The sequence below is a fragment of the Pseudoliparis swirei genome, chromosome 10 (assembly GCF_029220125.1).
Source record: "Pseudoliparis swirei isolate HS2019 ecotype Mariana Trench chromosome 10, NWPU_hadal_v1, whole genome shotgun sequence".
NCBI lineage: Eukaryota > Metazoa > Chordata > Actinopteri > Perciformes > Liparidae > Pseudoliparis > Pseudoliparis swirei.
The window spans coordinates 16835767-16863209 of NC_079397.1; the positions used below are offsets into that span (position 1 = coordinate 16835767).

The 27443-nt window shown below is 43.8% G+C and overlaps 2 protein-coding genes across 5 annotated transcripts; one reads left to right on the forward strand and one right to left on the reverse strand.

The window, feature by feature from the left end:
• slc13a4 (solute carrier family 13 member 4) lies at positions 1-23130 on the forward strand. Of its 3 annotated transcripts, XM_056425232.1 has the most exons (16): positions 1-424; positions 7738-7866; positions 10065-10201; positions 11055-11230; positions 11441-11504; positions 12151-12193; positions 12303-12365; positions 12470-12654; positions 18205-18324; positions 18446-18547; positions 19059-19160; positions 19368-19483; positions 20061-20188; positions 20309-20470; positions 20732-20869; positions 21103-23130. In XM_056425232.1, the coding sequence occupies exons 1-16, from the start codon at positions 302-304 to the stop codon at positions 21238-21240; spliced, it is 1926 nt and encodes a 641-aa protein (XP_056281207.1). In that variant the 5' UTR covers positions 1-301; the 3' UTR covers positions 21241-23130. The 3 variants fall into 3 exon arrangements, with proteins under 3 accessions (XP_056281207.1, XP_056281209.1, XP_056281208.1); XM_056425234.1 differs by lacking the exons at positions 1-424; positions 7738-7866 and adding an exon at positions 9419-9488; XM_056425233.1 differs by lacking the exons at positions 1-424; positions 7738-7866 and adding an exon at positions 9558-9898.
• LOC130200732 (cytochrome c oxidase assembly factor 6 homolog) lies at positions 23131-24776 on the reverse strand. Of its 2 annotated transcripts, none has more exons than XM_056425236.1 (3): positions 24587-24776; positions 24110-24255; positions 23131-23672 (listed from the first exon to the last, which is right to left on the reverse strand). In XM_056425236.1, the coding sequence occupies exons 2-3, from the start codon at positions 24251-24253 to the stop codon at positions 23574-23576; spliced, it is 243 nt and encodes an 80-aa protein (XP_056281211.1). In that variant the 5' UTR covers positions 24254-24255; positions 24587-24776; the 3' UTR covers positions 23131-23573. The 2 variants fall into 2 exon arrangements, with proteins under 2 accessions (XP_056281211.1, XP_056281210.1); XM_056425235.1 differs by having other exon boundaries at positions 24110-24259; positions 24587-24774.
• Between the last annotated feature and the right edge of the window lie 2667 nt (positions 24777-27443).

A 27443-nucleotide genomic window follows, 5' to 3' on the forward strand; every position in this document is an offset into this window, starting at 1 on the left:
TCCACGCGGAGGAGGAGAGGGTGAGGTGTGCATGGCACGAGAGTGGAAGTGACATTCTGATTTTTGGGAAGCAACAAGGTCACTCACCTCACGGTGCCACGCGCAGGTCCGTCCACAAGCCCGCGGTCTGTGCGTAAAAGCGCACAGCCAAAGCAGAACTTTACGCGCTCCCAGGAGACGGCTTCCCTCTCGCTCCTCCGGCCGGTGGCGGTGTGTGAGACCTTCCCGTCGGCCAGTCGGTGACTTTCACACCCGGTTCCGCTGCGTTGAGGCCGGTACCATCCAGAGCCCCGGGTCATCCATGAGGCTAGAGGCCGCGGCCAGGATGGACGTGTTCAGGAAGCTGTGGAAGGCGCGGAAGCTGATCCTCGTGGTGTTCATCCCGCTGTCCCTGCTTCCCTTACCGCTCATCCACCCCACCAGCGTGAGTACGACAGTGAATACTGGTATCTTTTGTATATGAAAGGGAAAAGAAATGTTTAAAATGCCAGAAAGTCGTGATTTTCAAATTAAGAGTCCAATGCAATTGGCTGGTAGAATTTAAAGTGATTAATAAAAGACAATAAACCAAACTTAATATTACTGGTCACTTTGGAATAATTGCTACAGTAATATTGATTTTTAATAGTCTTTGAGTACTTTAACAACTAATTTAGCTAGACATTAATAAATATATTATCACACCACATAAATACCTAGAAAACACCCGATGCAGCTGATGTGTAGGGCTCCCTCTGAGTAGCTGCTAATGGCTCAATGTCTTGGTGGGATTTCGTGGTGTGTGTGTGTGTGTGTGTGTGTGCGTGTGCGTAAGAGAGAGAGAGACTAGAGACAGAGAATCAATCAAAAGGCACACTGTACACTGTGTTGATCGATGCTCGTCTCGAGCTGTCGCGGTCAACAGCCGAGCTGTGTGTGTGTGTGTGTGGAGATGTCACGACATGTTGATGAGATGGAGATGCTGCTAGAGAGAGAGAGAGGGATAGAGAGAGAGAGAGAAGGAGTGAACCACTTGATGCCCATTTAGACTGACGCTCCATCAGAGTTCCCTCTGACAGAAGTTCTCACTCAGCTCATGTTTGTCTTTTATCAAACGTGAGAGCGCCGAGGACACACACACCAACGAGGACACACACACCGCCGAGGACACACACACCGCCGAGGACACACACACACCTCTGTCTCAACCTCACGGCACAAAAAACAATAGTTTAGCTTTTTTTTCTCGGTTCGTTACGTCTTAATATAAAAACTACAGATTTAGGCCATGAACCGATATTTGGCATCTTCTGGATGTTTCATTTTAACTTAACTTATTTTCAGACACACACGTAACATCCAATTTTAAGTGGGCCAGTATTCACCTTTAAAAGTGTTTACGTTATTTGAATTCAAGAGCAGTAGATATATAAATATGTGTTGTGTACTATATAGATACGTCGATGAATAACTTTAATGTCAAACGTTAAACTGTGGAGGTGTGTTGTCGAGTAAATTTTTTAAAATATGTCACTTTGCTGGTCTAGAGACACCGATTTGTCGAAAAACGACACAATAACTATTGTTAAGCCTCCAACTTCTCATATTGTTCTGGATGTGGCCCAAGAGGGTCGGACCCCTCTGGTCCAGACGGTGCACATCAGCCCAGTGTGTCTCTCTCATGTGTTATCACACAGTACAGTTACAGCTTCTTAATAAATAATAATGATTCTTAATCTTCTCTAATTCTTTGAAAAGCTTGCAGAAAATAATAATAATATGTCTCTTATTATCAACTATACTGTCCTCTTTCTATTATTATTATTAATTGTTATTCATAGTATTATTATTCATATTATAATAATTATCATAATTATAATAATAACAATAATAATAATAATAAGTATTATAATTATTGTAATATTTATAATTATTATAATATGAATAATAATTAATAATAACTATTACTCATATTATAATAATTATAATAATTATATTAATAATACTTTATAATAATTATAATTATACTAATTATAATAAATAATTATAATATTTCTTATTCTTATTCTTCTTCTTCTTCTTCTTCTTATTGTTATTATATACTTTCATACATCTCCAGCTACCTAGATAAGAAAATACAGCTTAAATTCATTATATTTAGTTTTTCTGAGAAACTGATGCTTTTTGCTCTGACTCACTTTAATCATAATTCATGACGGGCCAGGTCCAAATCAGTGTCAAACACCAACAAACATAAATCATGAAATATAATTGTGTCTGGTAGCACTGAATTAGACACGCACAACTGGACAACATGTTTAAATGTATTTTAAATAAACAAGCGCGTGTGTGTCGCTAACGTTCTTGTAAATAATCCTGCAGTCACATGCTCATTGCTGCATCATTAATATTCTGCATCATTAATATTTACTTCCAGCTCTTTTTTTGAACACTCGCCAAATACGTCCGTTGCTAAAGAACCACCATCTCAAACAATGACTGCCCGAGGTGTGACAGGTGTGTGTCTCTGCATTATGGAGGGTCTCTGCTGCGTCACGGGGATATACTGTATACTGTATATGCGTCTTCTTTTAAACGTCATTCACATTCAAAGGAACCGTTTCATGTTCAGATGTTGTCCGTCAGCCAATCGGCTCTCGGGCCCGGGGGCCTTCCTGTTCCGTCTGGCCCGGTGGGTGTTTGGCACTACAAAGAAAAAGAAAGAAACAATCGGAGCAATTAAGTTATATAATCACCGACCAGCACGCTGGATTCCGGCCCCCACGTGGTTTTCCTTTTACGACACCGGGGACCCCAGACTGTGTCGAGAATGTGACAGCGGTCTGAAGAGAGAGAGTGTGTGTGTGTGTGTGTGTGTGTTTGGAGTAGTACTGTGTCCAGCTGCAGAGAGGCAGGACATCGGTTGGATGCAGTCAGGCCAGGTCAGAGGGACGGGGAGAGAGACTTGACAAAAATCCAAGGCCAATGGCAAATATATACGTGTGCCATTTTGCATCCCCATACAAACGAATAGCTGTAGAGTCGTCAAGTACAGCAGAATGTCTACTTAGATGCAACAAAAAGTTTATGCATTTGAACTTTAAAGTACCGTTGGAAATACCATCGTTACAAAATGATTCCCATGTTGGTATTTATGAGCTGAAGCCCTGAAACTCAGCAGCTGATGGTGGAATCGTGTGTTTATTGTTGAGTGCTTGTGTTGAGGTGGTTTCTCACACCTCACTTAATGTGTGTGTGTGTGTGTTAATGTAAAAGCCCATTCAGACCTCTGCTGATTGGCTCATGAATAGAGGTTTTCAGCTGTGACCTAATCAGCCTATCAGGAGTACTTAAGTCCCTGTGTGTTCCTCTCTCGATGCCGACCCGTGTCCACTGATACAGAGGCGATCAATGTGCGTCTGCTGCGTGCGGAGATACACGATTGGCCTGTCAGCTGTAAAAATGTCAGATTTGAGCAAAACGTCCAACTCATCTGATTCTGATCACATGTGTAACTCCTTGACTGGTTCATTCTGCCAGTCAGAGATATGAGGGCGTAAACACAGGGGCTCGAACCTTTTCCTCGACAGGGTTGGGAACACACCGGGCCAAAGGGCAAAACTGACGCTGAGAAATATAATGTTGCCCCTGATGTCACGAGGAGAGGCAACAAATGCCCCATAATGATGATAATCTAATCGCGTTTTATTTGTGTTCTTTGTTGTGTGTGTCCTATCCGTACTTCCTGTACTAGGTAGGTACACATACAACAAAATCAATAAATATAATGTTTAATTATAAAGAAAATAATAAATAAGTTATAATTGTTAATAGTTGTTAAAAAGAAATAAGAACAAAATTGAATATGGTTGTCTGATTTATGTTTTCTTTTTGTTTTTTGTATAGAAAAAACTTTGAATCTGTAGACTACTGCCTAATAGTCTTATTACTGCCTAATAGTCTTATTACTGCCTAATAGTCTTATTATTGCCTAATATACTTATTACTGCCTAATAGTCTTATTATTGCCTAATAGTCTTATTATTGCCTAATATACTTATTACTGCCTAATAGTCTTATTATTGCCTAATAGTCTTATTACTGCCTAATAGTCTTATTACTGCCTAATAGTCTTATTATACTGCCTAATAGTCTTATTATTGCCTAATAGTCTTATTATTTCCTAATAGTCTTATTACTGCCTAATAGTCTTATTACTGCCTAATAGTCTTATTACTGCCTAATAGTCTTATTATTGCCTAATAGTCTTATTACTGCCTAATAGTCTTATTATTGCCTAATAGTCTTATTATTGCCTAATAGTCTTATTACTGCCTAGTCTTATTATTGCCTAATATACTTATTACTGCCTAATAGTCTTATTATTGTCTAATAGTCTTATTATTGCCTAATAGTCTTATTACTGCCTAATAGTCTTATTATTGCCTAATAGTCTTATTATTGTCTAATAGTCTTATTATTGCCTAATATACTTATTACGGCCTAATAGTCTTATTATTATCGAATAGTCTTATTATTGTCTAATAGTCTTATTATTGCCTAATATACTTATTACTGCCTAATAGTCTTATTATTGCCTAATAGTCTTATTATTGTCTAATAGTCTTATTATTGCCTCATAGTCTTATTACTACCATGTTTATGACAATTGCTGATATCCTGTAAGCCTAAATAAGTATTTTTTTAAATTTTTCAACAAAGATTAAATGTTATTTCACAAGTTTAAAAAATTGCCCCAATTAATTTGTAAGTGCTCCTGGAGTTCAGTCAGTGGGGAAACACTGCCCCCTAAAAAACATGTGAGGGCACACACACACACACACACACACACACACACACGTTGTCTCGTTCACTTCAGGCACTCGAGCATCACATTCCTACGTTCTCACAACATTTTGCTTACATTTTTCTTCTCTTTTTTAATCCTTGACTCCTCGTGCTCGTCTGACCTGAAAGCCGACCATCGACTGAGGTCAGCGACGGACGTTTGAGGATCAGCTGGAAGCTGCAGTCCTTGTGTGGCAACTCTCCTGATAAACTAAGACCAATAGTCGATGCTCAGCGACTGCTGAATCAGACCCTCTGAGTTCATTTAGCCGGCCATATGTGTCTCTCTTTATCTCTCCATTTGTTCTCGGGCTACATACACACCAATGCGTTTTGAACCGGAGTTTTAAAAACAAACAGGATTCTCGTTAGCATGTTTGCTAAATGTTATCCATGCTCGCGGTGTTGAGTTTGTGTCTGCTCTCACACTCTGAAGTCCCCGTCGAACTGCACAGCGCTTACGCTTTGGTTCCTTTACCCTTTCTGAGTGAATTTAGCTGCCACATCTCCTTCACTCGTTCCCCTCTTCTCAGCCTAAATGACAGATTAGCAGTCCAACGCCGAGCTTTGCTTTAATCCTGTTATCAGGCGACCTCATGTTTTAGTTTTTTAATGCACCTCTCTAACTTTGTTCTGCTTCACCTTTTCAAAGTCAAGCTTTGCAGGGAGAATGTTCACATATTTTAATATGATTTGTGAGAGTTTTAAACCGCTTCAACTGCCTCATTACAAACATATAATCATCTTGGAAGTGCTTCTTTCCAATTCGGACCTGACATTTTAATATTTTTTCTGTGTGCCATCTTCATTTACTCTTACCCAGTAACATATATACTGATATGTACACATGTGAACAAAATAAAAACAATTTTAAAAAGGTAAAAATGTAAAAACGATTAAAATAGCTCGAGTGGTTGCAGAGATACCGCTTTTTTACTTTGGATATGCAATTTTTGGAACAGAGCCCGAAAAAAAGCTTGGTGCTTAAAAGGTTAAAACAACGGTTGGAATACACCGTCTGTTTTTTGTGAAATATTTTTTTCTTTTTCCTACCACATTCTCTCTATGTGTAATTTGTATGAGTTTTGAGAGGTGTTTAAATTGTTATATTTTCTTTGGCAAGACCCTTTTTGGGTATGAACCCGAACAATTTATTCTGTTCTCAGCCTAATCCAACAGCTGTGCCTGGAAATGCCTCTTTCCTCCTGCCAAGTTAATCCACAAGTGAATCATCCAAACACAAACTTGTGCATTGAAATCCTAAATCAATACCAGATGCTACTTTGGTGATCCCAAAAACGGCATATAATAGTGGACGTTGTCCCTGTGAAGTCCCTTATTGGTTTGTGGACTGTTGTTCTGAAGCCTTGAGTTTAGACTTTTGGCCGTTGACTTTACAACCAGAAGTGACACATGTGGGTGGAGCTAAACCCAACCGAACGTTGAATAAGTAAATTTTTTTCGGCCCCTAAAAGGACAACTTCCAGACTGGACAAAGCCATGGTAGTGACCTGTGAATCACAAGGTAGCCACACCCTAAACATACCTTGCTTTATTTTACATTCCCATCAGCCTCAGGTCCACTTTGCTTTTATTGTACACATAGGAACTATTAGCACGCTAACATGCTGAGCTAAACCCAACTAAACGTTAAATAAGTCTTTTTTTTCGGGGTCCTAAAGGACAACTACCAGACTGGACAAAGCCGTGGTCGTGAACTGTAAATCACAAGGTAGCCACACCCGAAACACACCTTGCTTTATGGTCTATTATACATTCCCATCAGCCTCATCTCCACTTTGCTTTTATTGTACACATAGGAACTATTAGCACGCTAACACGCTGAATGAAGTTGGTGAACATAGTGAACATAATACCTGTTTAACATCAGCATGTTCGTAATTATTTGCATGCTGCAAGCATAGTGTATAGTAACATACTATTGAGGTAAAGGAAAGTTTTAGTTTTTGTACCTTTGTCATTTATCAAATCAATACCAATAAAAAGGGTTTAATGGATAATTTATAATGTTAAACTAGATTGTATTCAAACAGAACACAACAGAGATGCATAAATCATATACAAAATGGGGGCTATGCAACACACCTGGCAGTGATTTCTGTAAAGTCCACGGTCTGAATGCTGTACGGTCTGAACTGGTCGGGCCATGCTTCATCCTGAAGTCCTGTGGCGAATTCTCTCCCCTCTGGGTTTATTAATGTGAGATTAACTGACCTCTTGCTGGCAAGGTGTCACAATGAATGTTGCTACACGCTCGCGCAGCATGTGGCAGAAGTGGAAAGTGCGTATGTTTACCAAATGTGGGTTGCAGGTTAAAGGATAAATCACTCTATCCAAATAATTATTTTCAAAAACATGTGCCGTGGTGTGATTTCTGCCTCCATTTTTGATCTGGTATTAACTTTGTGTAATTTGAGTGTCACCTGTAAGGACCCATCCTTGAATTTGGGATATAAAAGTGTGAAAGGTGAAATGAAAGTCTTGGTAATCTTCACAAGGTCTTAATAAATGTCACGAGGTTCCTCTTTAGTTTCCAGGTCGGGGAGCCTGTCACGAAGCGCTCTGCTGTTGCGACAGAGAGGCCGGTGTGTCGATATTATAAAACCATTACCAGATTAATGCAACATCAATGTGTGTGTGTGTGTGTGTGTGCAGCCCAGTTACATTCAGTATAAACACCCAAACTACTCATACAGACACATCATGCTAATCACAACAACTTTATTACTACCAGTCTGATATCTGTCCGATAAATATGAAGATAGCCAGAAGATCGTTAATTTAGCATGAAGACAGGAAGTACACAGCTAGCCTAGCTCTGTCCAACGTAATCTGTTTATAACCCTAAATTATACCACAATGTGTTCCTCTGTGTTCTCTCGTTCATAGGAGGCCTGCTGTGCGTACGTGCTCATGGTGACCGCAGTGTACTGGGTGTCCGAGGCTGTCCCCCTGGGTGCTGCCGCTCTGGTGCCAGCCTTCCTCTATCCGCTCTTTGGGGTCCTCAAGTCCAGCGAGGTGGGTCTCCATGTATCGTCAGCTGTCTGTCTGTTATTAGTTTATAGTTTTAGTGCAAATATTTTCACAATGGAAAATGGGAAAAAAGCTCCCTTTGAATTGGTGAGGACGAAAGGGGTCAAGACCAGGAAGCAGCGTAGTGATAGTGCTATATATATATATATATATATACATGTATATGTATATATATAAACTACCGTTCAAAAGTTTGGGATCACCCAGACAATTTCGTGTCTTCCATGAAAAATCACACTTTTATTTATCAAATGAATATAAAATAAATTCAAGACATTGATAAGGTTAGAAATAATGATTAATATTTGAAATATTAATTTTGTTCTTCAAACTTCAAGCTCAAAGGAAGGCCAGTTGTATAGCTTATATCACCAGCATAACTGTTTTCAGCTGTGCTAACATAATTGCACAAGGGTTTTCTAATCAGACATTAGTCTTCTAAGGCGATTAGCAAACACAATGTACCATTAGAACACTGGAGTGATGATGGAAATGGGCCTCTATACACCTCTGGAGATATTTCATTAGAAACCAGACGTTTCCACCTAGAATAGTCATTTACCACATTAACAATGTATAGTGTGTATTTCTGATTAATGTTATCTTTATTGAAAAAACAGTGCTTTTCTTTGAAAAATAAAGTCATTTCTAAGTGATCCCAAACTTTTGAACGGTAGTGTATATATATATATTTATGTATAAATAAATATATATATTTATATATAAATATATATATACTGTATACGTACAATATAATCTATACATTGTGTATTCTTTATTTTAGCATTTTTGCTACCAAATAAGGGTAAACTTCTGGTTACCCGTTAGCTGTGTTAGCATGCTGCATGTGAAAATGTGGCTTATTTGGTTTATTACATTTCCAAAAATTCAAAGCTGAGTTAATTTATTAATTTATTTTCTTTACTATCAGCTTCTTTGCCAAATAGAAACACTGCTACTGGAAACATTGAGCTAAAAGAGGCTAAACAGTCACATGACCTGAGGCCCGAGTGAGGTGACACTTATGACAAAACCAACGCTGATTACATAATCTCATCACATTGACATTGTTTGCAAGTGTGATTAGAAATTGCCTCGTAAACAAAGAATTCAGATTGCTTCAACAGAAATGATGATGGTGTGACACTGAAGCATGCACACAGAGTGTAACGATGAACTCTATCGACCTTTTAATCGAGATTATGCTGAAATGTGTCCGTTTACATGCGATACTGACAGCTCCATTGATATTTCTGTTTACATACTTGATAACTGAGGATACCAATTCCCCGTGTGTCTCTACGTATCCGTGTTTTCTGGATGTGAAACGTACATTTTTGTTTTGAGAAGATTAAACGTATGAAGGGGAAACGAGAGTTCTCTTGCAAGGGTGCCACCTTTGTTACTCGAGAGAAACTCGCTAAACCGTGTGTCACAGCAACGCAGGGAACCAGCGCTGCCGGGTTAGCGTAGAGTCAGCTGATCAGATTACTGTTCATGTGGATGTACAGTAAGAAACGGTTTAAAAGGCCTTTCTATGCGCCGAACCAAGTCTGGTCCAAGAACTCATCCATCTGTACGCGTCCGGATGAGTATCGAGGACACAGGTGAGTCAGGAAACCATATTATATTGGATATGCATACTTACTTTATTCATCAGTGAGCGTTTAAAAAGGTTCATCATTCTAGTGAGTAATAGTTTGATCCAGTTCATCAAATTCATGCTCGAAACAGTCCGATCTGATCAAATATAGAAATATTTATAAAATCCAAGACTATTCATTGGGGCATTCTAGAAAGTTTCTCTTTTAGGTGATTTAAATTTGTTGTAAGAGTTACAATGGTAAAGGGAGGAGCAGAGTTGAGAACATGTCCCTGCTGCATCCTGGGTAGTTTCTTTCCTTGTGCAGCCGGTTTTAGGTGAGAGGTGAGGAGACGCGGTCTTACGCAACACTTCGAGGTCGGGGGACCCTGCGGGGGGGAAGTGAGGCAGATTAAAAAGAACAAGCGGGAAACTGTAAGTGTTGATCCCAAAAAAGAAGGAGGGGGGGGGGGGGGGGCAAAGTGCCTGAAGGAGGGGGGGAAACAAGCAAAAGGCCCCTACATCTACTTTTATCTTTCTGAATTTGAATTCACACAAGCTTTTATTTTGAAATGTTCCTCATTCGTCGTTTGGTGATTAGGTGGCAGCGGAGTACTGCAAAGACACCACGCTGCTGCTGATGGGCGTCATCTGCCTGGCCGCCTCCATCGAGAAGTGGAACCTGCACAAGCGCATCGCTCTGCGCATGGTGATGATCGCGGGGGCCAAGCCGGGCATGTGAGCAGCACGCACACCCGCTACACACACACACACACACACACACACACACACACACACACACACACTCCTCAGAGCGGCTGTCCGACAACAGTGGGGCGCGCCCCTCTAGTGGGGGCGCAGTGGTACTATTCAATTCAATTCAGTTTATTTGTATAGCCCATTTCTACAAAATTATAAATTTGCCTCAGAGTGCTTTACAATCTGTACACATAGACATCCCTGACCTCTGACCTTTGACCTCACATCGGATCAGGAACAACTCCCAAATAACCCTTCATGGGAAAAAAGGGAAGAAACCTTCAGGAGAGCAACAGGAGGATCCCTCTCCAGGATGGACAGAACAATAGATGTCATGTGACCAGAAGTAATCATTAGAGTTAAAACACATTCAATGAATATGACAGAGTGGATGAATAGTTGGTAGTCGGCGTATTCCACGATGGAGACCTCCACGATCTGGTGGTCGACTTCAGGTGGGGTGGCAGGAGGTAACGCAGAAAGACGTTTTATTGAGATCTTCTACACAAGTTCAAATTACACGGACGTAAAACTAAGTCGTTATAAAGACATGTTGACGTGCCTGTACCTCCGTGTACGCGTTAACGAGACGCCGTTAACAGGTTACGCTTCTGCACGACGGCCAAGACTCGCCGTTTCTTGGCGTTTTGCCAATCTCCGTGAGATCGGCTTTTTCTGCCGCCGCCCTTCAAAACAAAAGCTCGACTGACTTATTTGCATTGTTCTAACAAAGTGATCGCACATTTGGTTTCCTTGAAAGTGATTTCAATTTTCTTTATTCTATTATGTGAAAAAGTACAAAGACGTGACTCCCGTCCCGTCGGTCCTCCAGGTTGGTGCTGGGCTTCATGTGCTGCACGGTGTTTCTGTCCATGTGGCTCAGCAACACGTCCACCACGGCCATGGTGATGCCCATCGCCGAGGCCGTCCTGCAGCAGCTCATCTGCACCGGTCTGGCCGACGGACACAACGACTCGGAAACCGCCGAGGCCCCCGAGGACGACAGCGGTACGTCCGCCGCCGCGAAACAGACGTTGATAGAAATGTTTGCAGAGGCTGCGTGGATGGATAACGGTCGCAAAAACTCAAAAGTCACAAAAATGCCATGTGTGTTCAGAAAATAGAGTCGCAGAAATAGTTGATCTTGATTGTTGTCCGGTGGGTTCACAAACAGTTCAGGCGTGTGACGAATGTTGTTGTTGTTGTTGTTTTCTGCAGCTGTTTTAGAAAAAGAAGAGAACTTTGACAAAAACCAGCTGGAGCTGCTCTATCGCACCGGCAGGTACGTGTGTGTGTGTGTGTGTGTGTGTGAGTGAGTGAGATTAATAGCAGCTATTTCTCCACGATTATCCCATTTTTTTCTTCTCGATTGCACTTCCAAGAATGTAACACAGTCCCACATCAACCTTTAAAGCACATTTCACTTCCTCAGATATCTTCATTGTGTTTTGTTTTATTGCTGATCAGCAATAAGGAGCTGAAGCCGGGATATGAGTCGCCGTTTCCCTGGTTTCCCTCGTATTGAAGTGAATTTTTGAGTTAAAAAAAAGAAAGGTGAATCGCTAAATTAAACGACAGAAACATTACCACGCTAAATAATCTAATCTGCTTTTAGCTTTGCGAAGTCATGTAACCATGTTGTGGTTTGTTGACAGTCATTAGCTTTTTATTTCTTTTGCATTCACGCTTAAAAAAATTTAGATTTGTTTTTTTTCTTCATTTTTGAAGATGATCTCGCTGCGTCGTACATGTTTATTTGATTACTTTATGCATTGATGCAAAATACCCCCAAATTCGATATGTGTTGGAGGGAACCGGCGCGATGCTGACTTCTGGGGTTGGCGTTGCCCCCGCAGCGTCAACAGGCTCGTCGGACATCTTTAGTCTTTGTGAAGTCCTCATGTTCTCTCCTCTCGTCCCTCTGCCAGCGACTGCAGCAAACACAAACAGGAGCTCGGCACGCTCAGCGAGGTGAGATCCTCGGATCTTTTTATTTGCCGAGCAGACAGAAGTCGAATAATTAGAAAAAAACCTTTTGACTTGAGTGAAATTTCTCTGAGTCCGTTGCTCTTGTTCTCAGGTGCAGATCGTGGAGTCCAACGGTCTGGCTCTCATCAGGCACACCAACGGACACCTGCCGAAGGTGAGCGACACACACACACACACACACACACACACACGGGACAATATTATTTTTTCCCCCTTTCCTATTCATTCACAACAAACCCTCTCGCCGCTCCCTCTCAGGTTTCCATCGATATCCCGAATGTGAAGCGGGTGAAGACCAGGAGGGACTCCCAGTATCCCACCAAGAGGGATCACATGATCTGTAAATTCCTGTCGCTCAGCATCACCTATGCCGCGACCATCGGCGGCCTCATCACCATCACCGGCACGTCGACCAACCTCATCTTCGCTGAGCAGTTTAACACGTAGGCGCACGCACACACACACACACAGACAGATCTTAAAAACAGCATGGGGCGTGTCTAGACATTGTTCTGAAGCTCGTGGGAGGGGTTTGCCAGTGGGGACCTCATTTTAGGTCCCGACCGGGATTTGAGTCCTTATGGGTCTGTATGCAGTCAGGTCAAAGTCCCCACCGGCATAGACGTACAAGAGCACACACACACACACACACTCTTTGAAAGTCTTCTGGGTTGACAGACCAGCATCCAGGATCCGCTGGCGGTGAGAATAGATATTATATGCAGCTTTTAAAAACTGGTATCAGTTTTGGTATTAGCTCCTGCAGACAGCATCTCAACAAAAGCTTATTTACAGCTCGATTGAGTTCTTGGCTGCCGTGCCGGTCGGACCGAGACAGTTCAAGGTAACCCGGTTCCTGTGAGGCTCTGAGATCAAACTAATCAGCCCCTACAATCCCAACAGAGCCGATTTCCTCCAGCACTAAGCCCGGCAGAAAGGCCTCCTTCATGACGCAGCTTTTTTGGACAAAGGTCAGGTTTTGATTCTGTGTGTGTGTGTGTGTGTGTGTGTGTGCAGTAGTACAAGTAATCCTGAAGAGATGGCACAAGGAACAGCAATAAATCCAAGCAACAATTAAATAAATAATCACCCCCTACCCTAAGTATGACTTTTTTAAAGTGTGAATTTAGTCAAATAAAGTGAGATAAACATCCTTCAGTGAGAGGTCCCTGCAGACTGAGGTTGGTGTGTGTGAGTCAGGTCCAAGTCTCCGTCTGTAACAAGCGAGCACGACCAGATCAATTGATCACATACTTGCATGCTCAGCAAATCTCCTCTTTTGTGTCCACAGCGATCATTACTTCTAGCTGCTCTCGCTCATACGGGCTGCGGTTACAACAGATGGAACCTGAACTGTGATCAGCCCAATTGGATAATGATTGGATATATTTTGTTTTCAAAGGAGCATCTGTAAAAGGCAGTAATAAGACTATTAGGCAATAATAACACTATTAGGCAATAATAAGACTATCAGGCAGCAGTCTACAGATTCAAAGTTTTTTATTTTTATTTGATGAACATAAATTCAGACAATCATATTCAATCTTATTCTTATTTCTTTGTGATTATTTATTGTTATTGCATTTTTTTATTTACTAGTAACAATTATAACTTATTTATTTGTATTTTTGGATAATAAAAACAATTATTTCTTGTTTTGTGTGTGTACCTACCTAGTACAGGAAGTACAGTTAGGACACACAGATAAAAGAACACAAAAAAACCACTATTAGATTATCATAATTATTAGAGGAAATGACTGGGGGCATTTGTTGCCCCTCTAGTGACATCAGGGGCAACATAATATTTCTTCGGGGCCGATTTTCCCTGCTGTGTTTCCTCTGCTGATCTTGACTGGTATTAGGATGTTTATTGCCAACCTCTCATCATTGTGAAGCAGTAAACTACTGAAGAGCATCTTACCGACAGTATATTGCTGGTGCTGCTCACTCAGGGTGGACAGTCACGGGAAGGACGGCAGCAAAGACCAGAGGTCAGAGGAGGTCGGATGACGCGGGACAAATGTGTATTATGATGATGGCGCGGCTGTGTCCAGACGCCGTCGAGGTAGCTCCGCGGAGATTGTGCGCTCTTTTAGTTTTTGTGTTTATTTTTAATGTTTTCTTTGCCACAAACACATCGGCACTAACAGCATACGACCGCAGCACACTTTTGGACATAAACTTTTGCGCAAAACAAGGGTTTTTGTCCACTTTTTCCATCGATCCAGCGTGGCCGGCGGAGATCGTACGAGCGAACCACAACAACAACAGTGGAGCCGCTACTACGGGAGACGAAAACATCGAGGGAAGCGGAGCGGGTCGGAACAGACTGAGAGTTCAAGCCCACCGTCCACCTCTGCCCAGCATCCTTCTTGCTAACGTCCAGTCTCTGGAAAATAAGATGGATGATGTTAGGGCAAGGATCAGATTCCAACGGGACATGAGGACTGTAACATCTTTTGTCTGGCGGAAACATGGCTGACCCGCTGGTGCGGATCGAGTCATATGCCCAACGAGTCCTTCTCTGTTTTCCGTGCAGACAGAACGGAAGAGTCTGGTAAATCTAAGGGTGGAGGGTTTGCTTCATGACGAACAACATGTGGTGCGACCCCAAGAACATTAAGACTCTTTCTCGTTCCTGCTCGCGAACCTGGAACATCTGACGATCTCATGCCGTCCATTCTACCTTCCCGGGAGTTCAGCTCGGTCATCACCACAGCCGTCTACATTCCACCACAAGCGGACACCGGCGTAGCACTATCGGACCTACATGATGTGTTATGTCGGCATCAGAACAAGTATCCCGACGGCTGTGGTGGTGGCTGGGGACTTTAATAGGGCTAACCTAAAAAGTCATGCCGAACTTTCACCAGCACATTACGTGTGCTACCAGAGGAAAAACGTTGGACCACTGCTATCGCCATTCAAGAGAGGCTACAAGGCTGTCTCTCTCCTCCGTTCGGCAAATCAGACCATGCCGCCATTTTCTGCTTCCGGAGTACCGCAAAGATCGCGGAAGCGGTAGTGACGAGGCGTAGCGGTGGTCTGACCAATCAGAGGCTGAGCTACAGGGCGCTCTGCGTGTCGTCGACTGGGACATGATCCAATCCAGTTCCAGTGGCGTCAGCGAGTTTGCGGAAGTAGCAATGAGCCTCATAGCAACGCTTAGCGGACACCATCGTCCCCACGGTTAAAGTTAGGGTCTTTCCTAACCAAAAGCCGTGGGTTGATAGATCCATCCGTGAAGCTGTGAACGCCCGTACTGCTGCCTATAACTCCGGTCTTGTATCCGGCAACATGGACGAGTACAAGGCAGCGGTCTATGGACTGAGGAGGGCGGTGAAGAAGGCCAAGAGGAGGTACCGAGACAGAGTGGAATCACAGATGGAGCAGCACGACACCAGGCGCCTATGGCAGGGGCTACGGACTATCACAGACTACCAGAGCAGACCCCGCGCTATGGTGAGTGCCGACGCATCGCTAGCGGACGACCTGAACTCATTTTATGCACGGTTTGAGGCTAGCAACAACAGCGCTAGCTCGCCGGCTGACAACAACACCGTTAGCGTAGCCGAGGTGAGTTCTACCGCTGGGGATGAACACACACTCTCTGTGACCGAGCACAGTGTGAGGAGGGCTCTGTTGAGGGTGAACACCAGGAAAGCTGCAGGTCCAGATGGCATATCTGGGCGAGTACTGAAGACCTGTGCTAACCAGCTAGCTCCAGTGTTCACCACAATATTCAACCTCTCGCTGGCTGAGTCCGTGGTCCCCGCCTGCTTCAAGAGATCCACTATTGTCCCTGTGCCCAAGAATGCTTCTCCAGCATGTATGAATGACTACCGACCGGTGGCCCTCACCTCGGTGGTCATGAAATGCTGAGAGGCTGATAAAGGACTACATCTGCGCCTTCCTCCCTTCCTCCATGGACCCGCTGCAGTTTGCTTATCGCCCAAACAGATCCACGGATGATGCTGTCTCCCAGGTACTGCACACCACACTCTCTCATCTGGACAGCCAGAGGGGGCTATGTGAGACTGCTGTTCATTGATTATAGTTCAGCTTTCAACACCATAGTCCCTCCAGACTGGCCGGCAAGCTGATTGAGCTGGGACTGAACACCCCTGTGTGCTTGGATCCTGGACTTCCTGACCGCCAGGCCACAGGTGGTCAGGGTGGGCAGACACACCTCCAAATCCTCACCCTGAACACAGGATCCCCCAGGGTTGCGTCCTCAGCCCCTACTGTACTCCCTGTACACACATGACTGTGTGGCCAGGTTCAGCTCAACACCATCATCAAGTTTGCGGATGACACAGTGGTGGTGGGCCTGATCTCCGACAACGACGAGAAGGCCTACCTGGAGGAAGTTGCTGATCTGTCACTCTGGTGCCAGGACAACAGCCTCATCATGAATGTCACCAAAACTAAGGAGCTGATTGTGGACTTTAGGAGGTACAACAACAGAGGACGTACTCACCACTGGGGATTAACGGGACTACTGTGGAGAGGGTGAGCGGGTATAAATACCTGGGAGTCCACATCACCGAGGATCTGACATGGTCAGCGAACACAGACACTCTGGTGAGAAAGGCAAGGCAGCGCCTCTACCACCTCAGGCAGCTGAGGAAATTTAAAGTTTCCCAGAGGATCCTTCAGTCCTTCTACTCTGGAGCTGTAGAGAGCGTCCTGACAGGAAGCATCACAGCCTGGTTTGGCAACTGCTCCGCTCAGGACAGGAAGGCTCTGCAGAGAGTAGTGCGTTCGGCTGAGCGCACTATTGGAACTTCACTCCCCACCCTGCAGGACTTGTACACCAGGAGGTGCAGAACCAGAGCCGGCAGGATCATGAAGGATCCTCACCACCCCAACAACAGACTGTTTCAGCTGCTGCGGTCAGGCAGGCGCCTCCGTAGTCACGCTGCAAGAACAGAGAGACTGAGGCGGAGTTTCTTTCCTCAGGCCATCAGGACTGTGAACTCCGACCTCACCAGGACCCCCACATAGACCCACACAACTGCCCCTCTTAGGCACACACACACACACACACACACACACACACACACACACACACACACACTTACTGTAAATATTGTGTTGTTTTTTATTGTAAATAGTGTGTACTTGTTGCCCTTGCACATTCCTGCTGAGCATTGCCACTTTCATTTCACTGCACACCCTGTGTGTGTATGTGACAAATAAAACATCTTGAATCTTGAATCTTGAAATGGTTGTTTTGGACTGGGATAAGCTCCCGTTGTTATCAACAGGAGAGCCAATCAGTGGTCACCAGGCTGAGCCTTTAAAGACACATCAATACATCACAGACGTGTCAACATCAGGAGGCTGTTGTTAAATGATGGAGCTGGTCGTCAATGATCGGTGGCCCCTGTGCTGATGTTAGTGCGGCTGTAAAACCACATATCCCATCAGCCCTCTTCCTTTCTCCGGTTGCAGAGATCCTTTCTAGCCACCAGAGTATAAAAACAAGTGTTCAATTCAGTTTAGGGACAGGAGGCATCAGACCCAGCCAGGTCCAATGGACCCTATGAGACGTGGAGTCACAACGACTCCACGGAGGAAGTAGAGTTAATAATGTGTGATGGAGAGATGAACATTCATCCATAAGGAAAGAGAGAAGAGGAGAGAGGTGCTCAGTGTATCCTAAACGTCTATAAGGAGAGAGGAGAGGAGAGAGGAGCTCAGTGTATCCTAAACGTCCATAAGGAGAGAGGAGAGGAGAGAGGAGCTCAGTGTCTCCTAAGCGTCCTTAAGGAGAGAGGAGAGAGGAGCTCAGTGTCTCCTCTCGTCCCCCTCAGCCTCTCAGCCTATAGCAGCGTCTCTAGTCTGGACCAGGTGGACCTGGTTCTGGTCTCACTATCAGACATCAAGAGGAACGTCTTCAGTCGACTCCCCAAAAGAATGAAAAACGACGCCCGCCTGCACACGCAGTTGAGGTAACTCTTCGTCTTCCCCTCTTTTTCCTTTCAGTCGTTACCCGGACGCCAAGGTGATCAACTTCGGCACGTGGTTCATCTTCAGCTTCCCCATCGCCATCATCATGCTGATCCTCACCTGGCTGTGGCTGCACTTCCTCTTCCTCGGCTGCAAGTGAGTGTGTGTGTGTGTGAGTGTGTGTGAGTGTGTGTGTGTGTGTGTGTGTGTCCTGTGTGAGAGTGTGTGGCTGCAGGGGAGCCGCGTGGTTGATGCCGGTATCGTTCTGTGCGTCCAGCTTCAGGGAAACGTGCTCGTTGAGTAAGAAACGCAAGACCAGGAGAGAGATGCTGTCGGAGAGGAGGATCCAGGAGGAATACATCAAGCTGGGCCCCATCAGGTCAGTTTCCCCGGAATAGTTCATGTTGTATTTATGGATAATCCATAAATTACTTTCACCGAAAAAACAACATGAACACAGCGGGAAGAAAGGCCGACTGGAAATGGTCCTGGCTACAGGAAATGTATGGGGGGAATTCAATAACTTACCTTTTGTATGGAATTTTTATTTATTTATATTTTATTAGTGTTCAGAATCACATATTTCAATTTTTCAGATTCTATATATAAAGAGAAGTAAAAAACAAACAAACACACACATATACAAATTAAGAAACAAAAACATAGATGCAATTTCTCAACGCTTCAAAAATGTCTCCAAGTCCCAGAAAGAAAAAAAAATATGAAAAGCTTTTAAATTCCTAATGAACAACCTTGTTTGTAGTCTGTGTGTATGTGTGTGTGTGACTTATTAACACACACAGACGTGACAACACTGTTATCAGTTGCGCAATTGTTGCGTGTTTGTGTGTGTGTGTGTGTGTATGTGTGTGTGTGTGTGTGACTCCCAGCTATCCAGAGGTGGTGACGGGTATCTTCTTCATCCTGATGACCCTGCTGTGGTTCACCAGAGAGCCTGGCTTCGTGCCCGGCTGGACATCTCTTTTTGAGAAGTGAGTACCCATAATGCACCACAGCTTGCGATCAGACACACACCATCGGCACCATAGCAACACTCATCGTCGAACTTTACCACAGCGAGATGAATGGAAAAGAGTTTAGGAGCTCTTCTTCTTCTCCTCCTCCTCCTCCTTCTTCTTCTTCTTCTTCTTCTGCGTCTTTTATTTCTGCGTCACATCCGTGGGTGTTTTGTCCCTCAGGAAAGGCTACAGGACCGATGCGACCGTGTCGCTCCTCCTGGGCTTCCTGCTCTTCCTCATCCCTGCAAGGCGACCCTTCTCCTCTTCCTCCTCTTCCTCCTCCTCCAGGAACACAGGTCAGGACCAAAAACAAATGAAGATATTTAGAAATCTATGTTCAGCTCAATTCGTTAGTCAGCCACAAACATGATGATTTTCCTCTATGTGGGACAAAAAAACACAGAAAAACAGTTCAAACTCTGACGCTGATGTTTTCTGCAGTTGTGCAACAGCTGGAACATCATGAGAGAAGTCCTGAATGTAGACACAGGATGTTTTAGTGCTGACAGGCTTAATGATTTAAAAATAGTGCGAAACTTGTACAATTGATAATGAATGTTAATCGCTAGCTGTAGTTAGCAATATTTAATAATTCATCTATTTAAACAATTCCTCTTTCAGAGAAATCCCTATTTCCCCTAAAATATCTTGGTAATTACCTCAAAAATATATTTACCATACATATATATACAGACTACAATGCAATGCAAAAACTGATCAATTACAGCAGAAACTCATCTCTAAATGCTAAACTAAATACAAAACTACATACAGAATGTTGTATTATAGATATGACGCTTATTTAATAATTGTTTATTCGTAATATCTGCAGCATTCCAGCTGTACTGACATATCTTCTGTGGGTTTTTCAAGCGCCTGACGACAACTCGGACCCCGACCCGCTGGCCCCCATGATCACCTGGAAGGACTTCCAGAGGCTGATGCCGTGGGAGATCGTCATCCTGGTGGGAGGCGGCTATGCCCTGGCTGCTGGCTGCAAGGTACGACACGTGTGTGTGCGTGTGTGTGTTTGTGGTTGCATTACCGTAGAGGGTTGGGAGACATTTATATCTCCAAGATTACAAGCCTGTGTGTGTGTGTGTGTGTGTGTGTGTGTGCAGGTGTCCGGCCTGTCGGTGTGGATCGGCAGGCAGCTGGAGCCCATGAGCGGTCTTCCTCCGTGGGCCGTCACCCTGCTGGCCTGCCTGCTGGTGTCGGCGGTCACCGAGTTCGCCTCCAACCCGGCGACTCTCACCGTCTTCCTGCCCATCCTGTCAACGCTGGTATGAAACGCGACCCGTCACACACACACACACACACACACACACTCAATACCTGGTCCTCCAGTACCCACCCATACACGCAGTGTCATATCTTTAGATAACTTAGATATTGAAAAGGGTATTTTCTTCAGACCTGGCACAAACAGGTTCTAGGCTGTCGCATGCGGGTTCATTCGTAATATCACCCCCCCCCCCTTTCCATTGTTCTTCACCCATTGTTCTTCACCCATTGTTCTTCACCCATTGTTCTTCTCCTTCCAGTCAGAGACTCTGCGCATCAACCCGCTCCACACTTTGATCCCGGCCACCATGTGTGTGTCGTTTGGGGTCATGCTTCCAGTGGGGAACCCCCCCAACGCCATCGTCTTCAGTTACGGCCACGTGAAGATCAGCGACATGGTACGACACACACACACACACACACACACAAAGAGTCACATGCTCCTTCTGCACCTGCAACTGCAAACGGCTCGAGAGCACAGTGTGTGTCAAAGTTGTTTTACAGAAATCCGAGGGATGAAGAATATTCATTCTGACCTCTCGGAGACCCTCGTCCTGAAATGTCTTTTTCACATTTCTTTTGAACGAGTCACCATCTTGGTTCCTCCTCTCTTCCTCTTCCCCTCCTCCAGGTGAAAGCCGGCTTCGGGGTGAACCTGATCGGCGTGGCGGTGGTGATGTTGGCCGTCACCACGTGGGGGGTTCCCCTCTTCAACCTCAACGAGTTCCCGGACTGGGCGGTGGCCAGAAACGTCACCGGGGTCTTATAAACACTGGCGGTTTTTTGGAGGGATGAATCACCGGAATAGAGAGAGAGATTCTGTAAGGAGAGACAACTAGGAAATGATGCAAGAGGACAGTGTTGCTCAGTCCAGTCCTCTCGGATTAAACTGGACCTGAGGGAGGATGAAGAGAAGAAGAAGAAGAAGAAGAAGAAGAAGAAGAAGAAGGGAGCGGAGAACCATTTCCTGTTGCCTCGATGTAATAATCAGGATGATAATTGTTTTGGTCGCACGTGGAGCTCTGACTCCAGCGAAATAAAAAATATATTTTCACCTCCGCCAACGAAGTTTAATGGAGATCCTGTTTTTCAACCAATCACAGAAGACGTTACGAAAAGCAACACAAAAATATGTTTCGGGTGATATTTTGTTAAGCGATTTAGAATAGAACCAGAGCCACATCACGGCCTCCTCTGTGGATTAGTTTGATATTGAGATAGAAATAAGCTACAGGGCTGCTGTAAATTAGTCTATGTTTTTGTTCTGCATACACAGAGCGACTCGTCATCATATATGTAGAACTCACACGATACGACATCTGTTTTTAAAAGAGCGAAACGCTCGTGTCCTGTCTGGATGCTCTCAGCATTGCTTTGGAAATCGAGGCGTCCTAATATGTGCCTGAGTGTCTTTTACCAAAGTTTCTGGAGCTGATCGTGCGGCTCGATCACGACGTGGAACAAGCGCCTCGCGGTACCGCCTCTTGTCATATCACACGTTCAGCATGGACCCGTCTGTCTCCTGTGGGAATCAAACCTCCAACCCTGAGTGTTGCTGCCTTGCTTTAACCAGGAGCTTGGTTCACTCCCATCTATCCTCCTGAAATGATGGAGAGCAGGAGTGAAGGAGCTTGTCACTGAGACCGTGAGGAGTGAACGCCGCACTGTATTTAAGGTGTAAAACGTCCCGCGCTGGTCGGCGAATCAAACCAACATGTATTTGAAGTCAATTGGATTTCTGAGCTTCCGCTTCTCTTGGATGAGACGCTCCTGTCATTGTTCTGTGTCTTCAGCCGGGTGCTTTCATCCTCTCCTTAATTACTTCTTTGCCTTCAGCATTTACTTTTTTTGGGGGGGTCATACTGAATACATCTGAAAACGTCATCATTAGAAGATGAAGTCATAAACTCAAGAGTATTTTTGCTGGTTTGAGGTCACAAGGTTTATATGCAAACATGATTTAAATGTTTAATTGCACGTCAGCCGCTAGAAAACGGCGTTATTAAGAATCAATAGCCTGTTCATTGATCACAAAAGCGTAAATGTGTTTTATGAGGTTTTTGTCAAGCAGCGGGATGTTTGTCCGAGGTCAGGCGGCGAGACTTTTACTCCCAGCGTGTGAGGAATACCAAGAAATGCAGATTTGGGAGGCTGCAATGGTGCCTTCAAGTTTCACTTTGTTGATGAATGTATTTGAAGGAGAGGAGGCAGCACAGGGATGATTTCTCAATCAACTGTCAGATCACAACTGTTGTGCGACGTGAAAAGGTTTGCACACGACATTCACTGCACTGTGCAACAATATTAAAGATGTGCTTTTTATTTTGTACCCAATTTAATTGCAATTATTTTTATATCACTGCATTGAAAGTGTAGTTCCCTCGTGTGGGCAACAACAAAACATCGACCGCTTTTATTTTGTAATTTATTCCGTTCTACTGAAGGTTTGACACATCGTGACGGTGTTGCAGCCGTGACCTTTGACCCAGGGGCCACACGTATTTTGTAAATACATAGATTTGTAAAATAAAGCCCGTTTCCGAATGAGCTGTAATATTCCGAAATTATGTGTCGTCTTGATGTCTCGTCAGACAGAAAACTAGAGGTAGGATGATGCAACATTATACACACAACAATAAAAAAACACTTAAACCGCCAATTGTTTGCATTGTATTTATTTACAAACAAAGTCAGACTTTTGCCCAATGGGGTCCTAAATTAAAAGGTATCGCCAGTCGGTAAAGATCAGCCTCGATTGATCAAATGTAATGGATCAAGAATTGGGTCCAAACTCCATAGAAGTGCCACCACTGGCTACGAGTGAGTTCTGCTCGGCTCATTAGTATTCCAACATTATTAAACTGACAACGTGAGATGAAACTTTCAGGTGAAAGACAACCGACCGGATCTTTTCCGCCACTCGTCCTTTCGGTTTCCTTCGTTTCGAACACCTGGATGCAGCTTTTACCCCGACAAATAAATAACGACACAGGTGGACTTCAGGTCCTCCGTCCATCACGAGGTCCGGGGACTCCTCTCCGAGCCCCGCGCCTCGACCCTGGTCTCGGTGAGGCCAAAATTCTGCAGATTTGGAGTCTGCGGTCAGGAAGATTGCCGGGGTCCCGCGGCGGGTGTGAATCCTTCCGTCTCCATCTTCTCTTTGTATTTCAGGAAGTCTCTCCTCTTGGAGAAATACTTCACCTGTCAGGAAGAGGGGGACAGGTGAGCGGCGGCGCTGCGTTCAGCTTTCACTCGCATGGTGAGAGTCGAGGCTGGTTAGAAAATACTGTAAATAAGGACTTTTCAAGATTGTTACATTTGCATTGAAAATGCGGAAAGTTATGTTTTGATCGCAGTGTATTTATTTATTTATATGCGTGTTACTCGCATAACTCAAAAAGTATTAAACCGAACCGCATGAAATTTGGTGGGATGATTGGTTATTATCCGGGGACCATTTGATTAGATTTTGGGATCAATCGGGTCAAAGGTCAAGGTCATGAAAAGGTCAAAATCTTCTTTTTACCATAGCACGGTCAATTTCTATCCAATTGGCATGCAACTAATGCCAACATGTTCTAGTTGACATTGTGATTTTGCTTTCTGACGTTTCTGAAGATAAAAAGAGGGTCGTTTACCCACTGAGCTGGGCAGTTGGACTCGAACTCGCTCTGGAACTTCTGGCAGGACTCCGTTTTGTCTCCATTGTCATCCAGACATTTCCACAGGTGGTCCCTGGCGTCCCAGCAGGCCTTCCTTTCCGCAGAGTTTGGCGCAGTCATCGCTACCTGACGCAGAGTTGAACATACTCATTTGACCAAAGGGACAAAAACGCATGAACCTTTCCTTGGAAATGTCTCATGATCCTCTTCAGTCTTGTAATGTCTTTGCCACTTGCTGTATGTTTGTTTTGTTTACATCCTGTGGGCCTCAAAATACAACGTCTTAATTTAACTAGCTAGCGTGAGACGACACCGCCGCGTTCCCTTTGGTAGACTATGAAAATGTAACATAGCTTAATTAACTCTCAGCTAGTTAATACAGATAGTGAATAGATAGTTAATAAATAAAGATGCTGAACTGACTGTACGTTAGTGTCGCTTTCTGTCACTCACCGAAATAAGCACTGCAACGTCCAACGTTATTTATGTGTCCCAACCACCGCTGCAGTTTGCTTCTGTCAATCCATAAAAAAACCCAAAAAAACAGAGAAATACTGTGACTGAAGCCCAAACGCCTGAGCTGAGCACCGCGTTCAGGGTCTGAAGCGGAGGACAGCGAAGGACGCGCGGACTTCCTCGTCGCTTCGTGATGACGTCACGGCGTGATCGAAGACGCGCGCCAGGCGATGGCGCAGTTCGTTAAGAAATCCAAACCCGAGTGACAATGTTTGGACGTTTTTCACATTACTCGTGCATTCAAATAGCTAAATTAATGACGATAAAACAACAATAATGTCTCCACACAACGTCTCAAAACACAATGTCGACATTAGTGTAACTCAGGCCGCCTTAAAGAGTCCGACTGGAAGGAAGCAACAGGTGAGAGGAAGGGCTTCGTTCGCTCCTGGAGGCCCTACGGAAGCCCGGTAGTTGTCGCTGTGGAGTTCACGCATGCGCTTTAACGCTATAATGTTGCGGCTACGGCTACGCTGCTGTGTTTCGACATTGTTAGCTAGTTAACGTCCACAAATGTTCCTTAACGTTAATAAATAAACCATAGACCTTATGTGGCAAACAAATAATCACCATAATCAGCATTATTAGCTCACTTCAAACTAAAAAAATGTTTCACAGCTGTAAGTAGAATTGAAAAAGCTTATGAAATGTCTCACTTTTAAGTCATTAAAAATGAGTCAAATATAGTATAGGAGGCAGTATTTAAAAACTGAGCTTGTGGTTAACAACTCTGACCCTCAGTAACCTATAGACGCTGGATTTTCATCATATTAGAGATCCTATTGTCAAAATGCAACAATGCAATGTGCAATGTGAAAGCAATTACACTGTTGTGAGTGAGTCCATTGTAAAACGTGTAGTTTCTCTAAACTAGTGAACAAAAACTGGCATTTGCAGTAATGTTTACGAGAGGCTAAAAGTTAGATTGATGTTATTTCACTGAGTACATTTTTTGTTATTCCTCTTGCATATTTTTTTCTTGTAGGCCTACATTGTTTATCCTTGTGTATTTTTATCTCTTACATTGTCTATCTTTGTTATTTTCTGTGGGCCATCTAACAAAATTTCGTTGCATGACAACAATAACAATAAAAACCTCTTTATCTTTATCTTGTGTGTTTTTGTGAGTGCATTCACGTTCTATTCGAATGGAACAGGAAACACTTCTTAAATGTTTGTTTCATAGGAGCCTCTTTCCCTCCCCAGCACAACAAGCATTGAGCTACGTGAATGCCCCATAACGTTTGTGTGTGTATAGTCGGCAGGGAGTGAAGACGGAGGGGAAAACGTCTGTTGTTGATTAACTCCCTCTCTCTTTTTCTCCCTTTCTCAGCCACAGCAACGGAGAATAGCCCCACTGGTTGCCATGGCTCCCTGCAGCAATCCATCTCAGTTCGTGAGCTTGAGCGACCTGAAGGGAATAAAACATTTTTTTTTTTAAATGCTCTGATGCAAGGGGTGAGGAGCTCGCCCTCTTCCTCGGGAAGTAAGTGTTTTGTTGCCATGTGTGCGTCTGTGTGACTCGAGTGTGTCTCCAGCTGCTTCGAGAGACAGAACCTCATTCACTATTCATACCACACACCATCTACTGACCTCACTTCAAGTTTGTTTCCTTCGCTTGTCAATGAGTGTTTTTGTTTTCGTCTGTTCCAATAGGCAGATTAAGGTACAACAGTTTCTCGTCCGAGAACATGTTTTTTAAAAAAAGTGTCAATGGACCCCGTGAGACGTGGAGACACAAAGACTCCGGGGAGGAAGCAGAGTTAATAATGTGGGATGGAGAGATGTAAATGCATCTATAAGAGGAGAGAGGGAAGAGGAGAGAGGAGCTCAGTGTATCCTAAACGTCCCCCAGCAGCCTATAAGCCTATAGCAGCATCTCCAGGTCTGGACCAGGTGAACCTGGTTCAGCTCTAACTATAAGACTATTAAAGAGGAAAGTCTTCAGTCGACATTATGTGACTGAGTCTGCCTCCAGGACTGAAGGTGGAGCTGGTTCATAAAAGAGGAGGAGTTTGATACTGATATATATCAAGTCCCTCCATAAAGGACGGACTTACATGAAATGACCTTGCAGTGATGAGGCGAGGTCACTGGCTTAACATAGTGAGTGTTACCCAGTGTGGGTTGAGCCGGGACACATTCTGTTGTACTTTGATGTGCCCAAAACATATAAAAGGCTTTTTAACTTCATCCATGGCTTGGTGCAAGTATGCCTGAAATAAGCCCAGAGGCTTCTCTTTGGCCGCTTCTCAATTCCACGTACACCGAGTACAGACTTGTGTTCTTTTGGAGTCTGGACTTGGGAGTTTGGTCTTGGGAGTCCAGACTCCAAAGGACAGGAGGACGGGAGGACGGTCTTTTCAGCGATTGGAACAGCAGCTGACTTGATGACGTCACCACATCAGCTGTTCTTGCTCCTGAGTTTACTCTAATTATTCACTGTTAATTGTTTTTTACAGTCAAACAAAATATGACAACCCTGCTTTTTTCATTATCCTTTAAATATAATTTTTTTATTTTGAATTGAGTGTGTGGATAGATATATATATATAAATATATATATATATATATAAATAAATATTTATATACACACAATTCAAATAAAATAATCATACACATATAAATATATATATATATATATATTGTGTAAAAAATAAAAAAACATCCCCGTGAAGGGTTGTTTGGGTGTTTTTTAATTTGTTAACTTTACATTTTTTTAGGTTTGGGAGTTTTTCCTGATCCGATGTGAGGTCAAAGGTCAGGGATGTCTATATGTACAGATTGTAAAAAC

What these genes read in the sequence shown, in the direction of transcription:
- LOC130200732 (XM_056425236.1), bottom strand. Translation starts at nt 24,253, where the DNA reads ATGACTGCGCCAAACTCTGCGGAAAGGAAGGCCTGCTGGGACGCCAGG. An exon ending in CCAACTGCCCAGCTCAGTGG is followed by an intron (nt 23,673 to 24,109) that starts GTAAACGACCCT and finishes TCTTCCTGACAG; the next exon opens with GTGAAGTATTTCTCCAAGAG.
- slc13a4 (XM_056425232.1), top strand. Translation starts at nt 302, where the DNA reads ATGAGGCTAGAGGCCGCGGCCAGGATGGACGTGTTCAGGAAGCTGTGG. An exon ending in GCGGGGGCCAAGCCGGGCAT is followed by an intron (nt 10,202 to 11,054) that starts GTGAGCAGCACG and finishes TCGGTCCTCCAG; the next exon opens with GTTGGTGCTGGGCTTCATGT. An exon ending in AGCTCGGCACGCTCAGCGAG is followed by an intron (nt 12,194 to 12,302) that starts GTGAGATCCTCG and finishes TCTTGTTCTCAG; the next exon opens with GTGCAGATCGTGGAGTCCAA.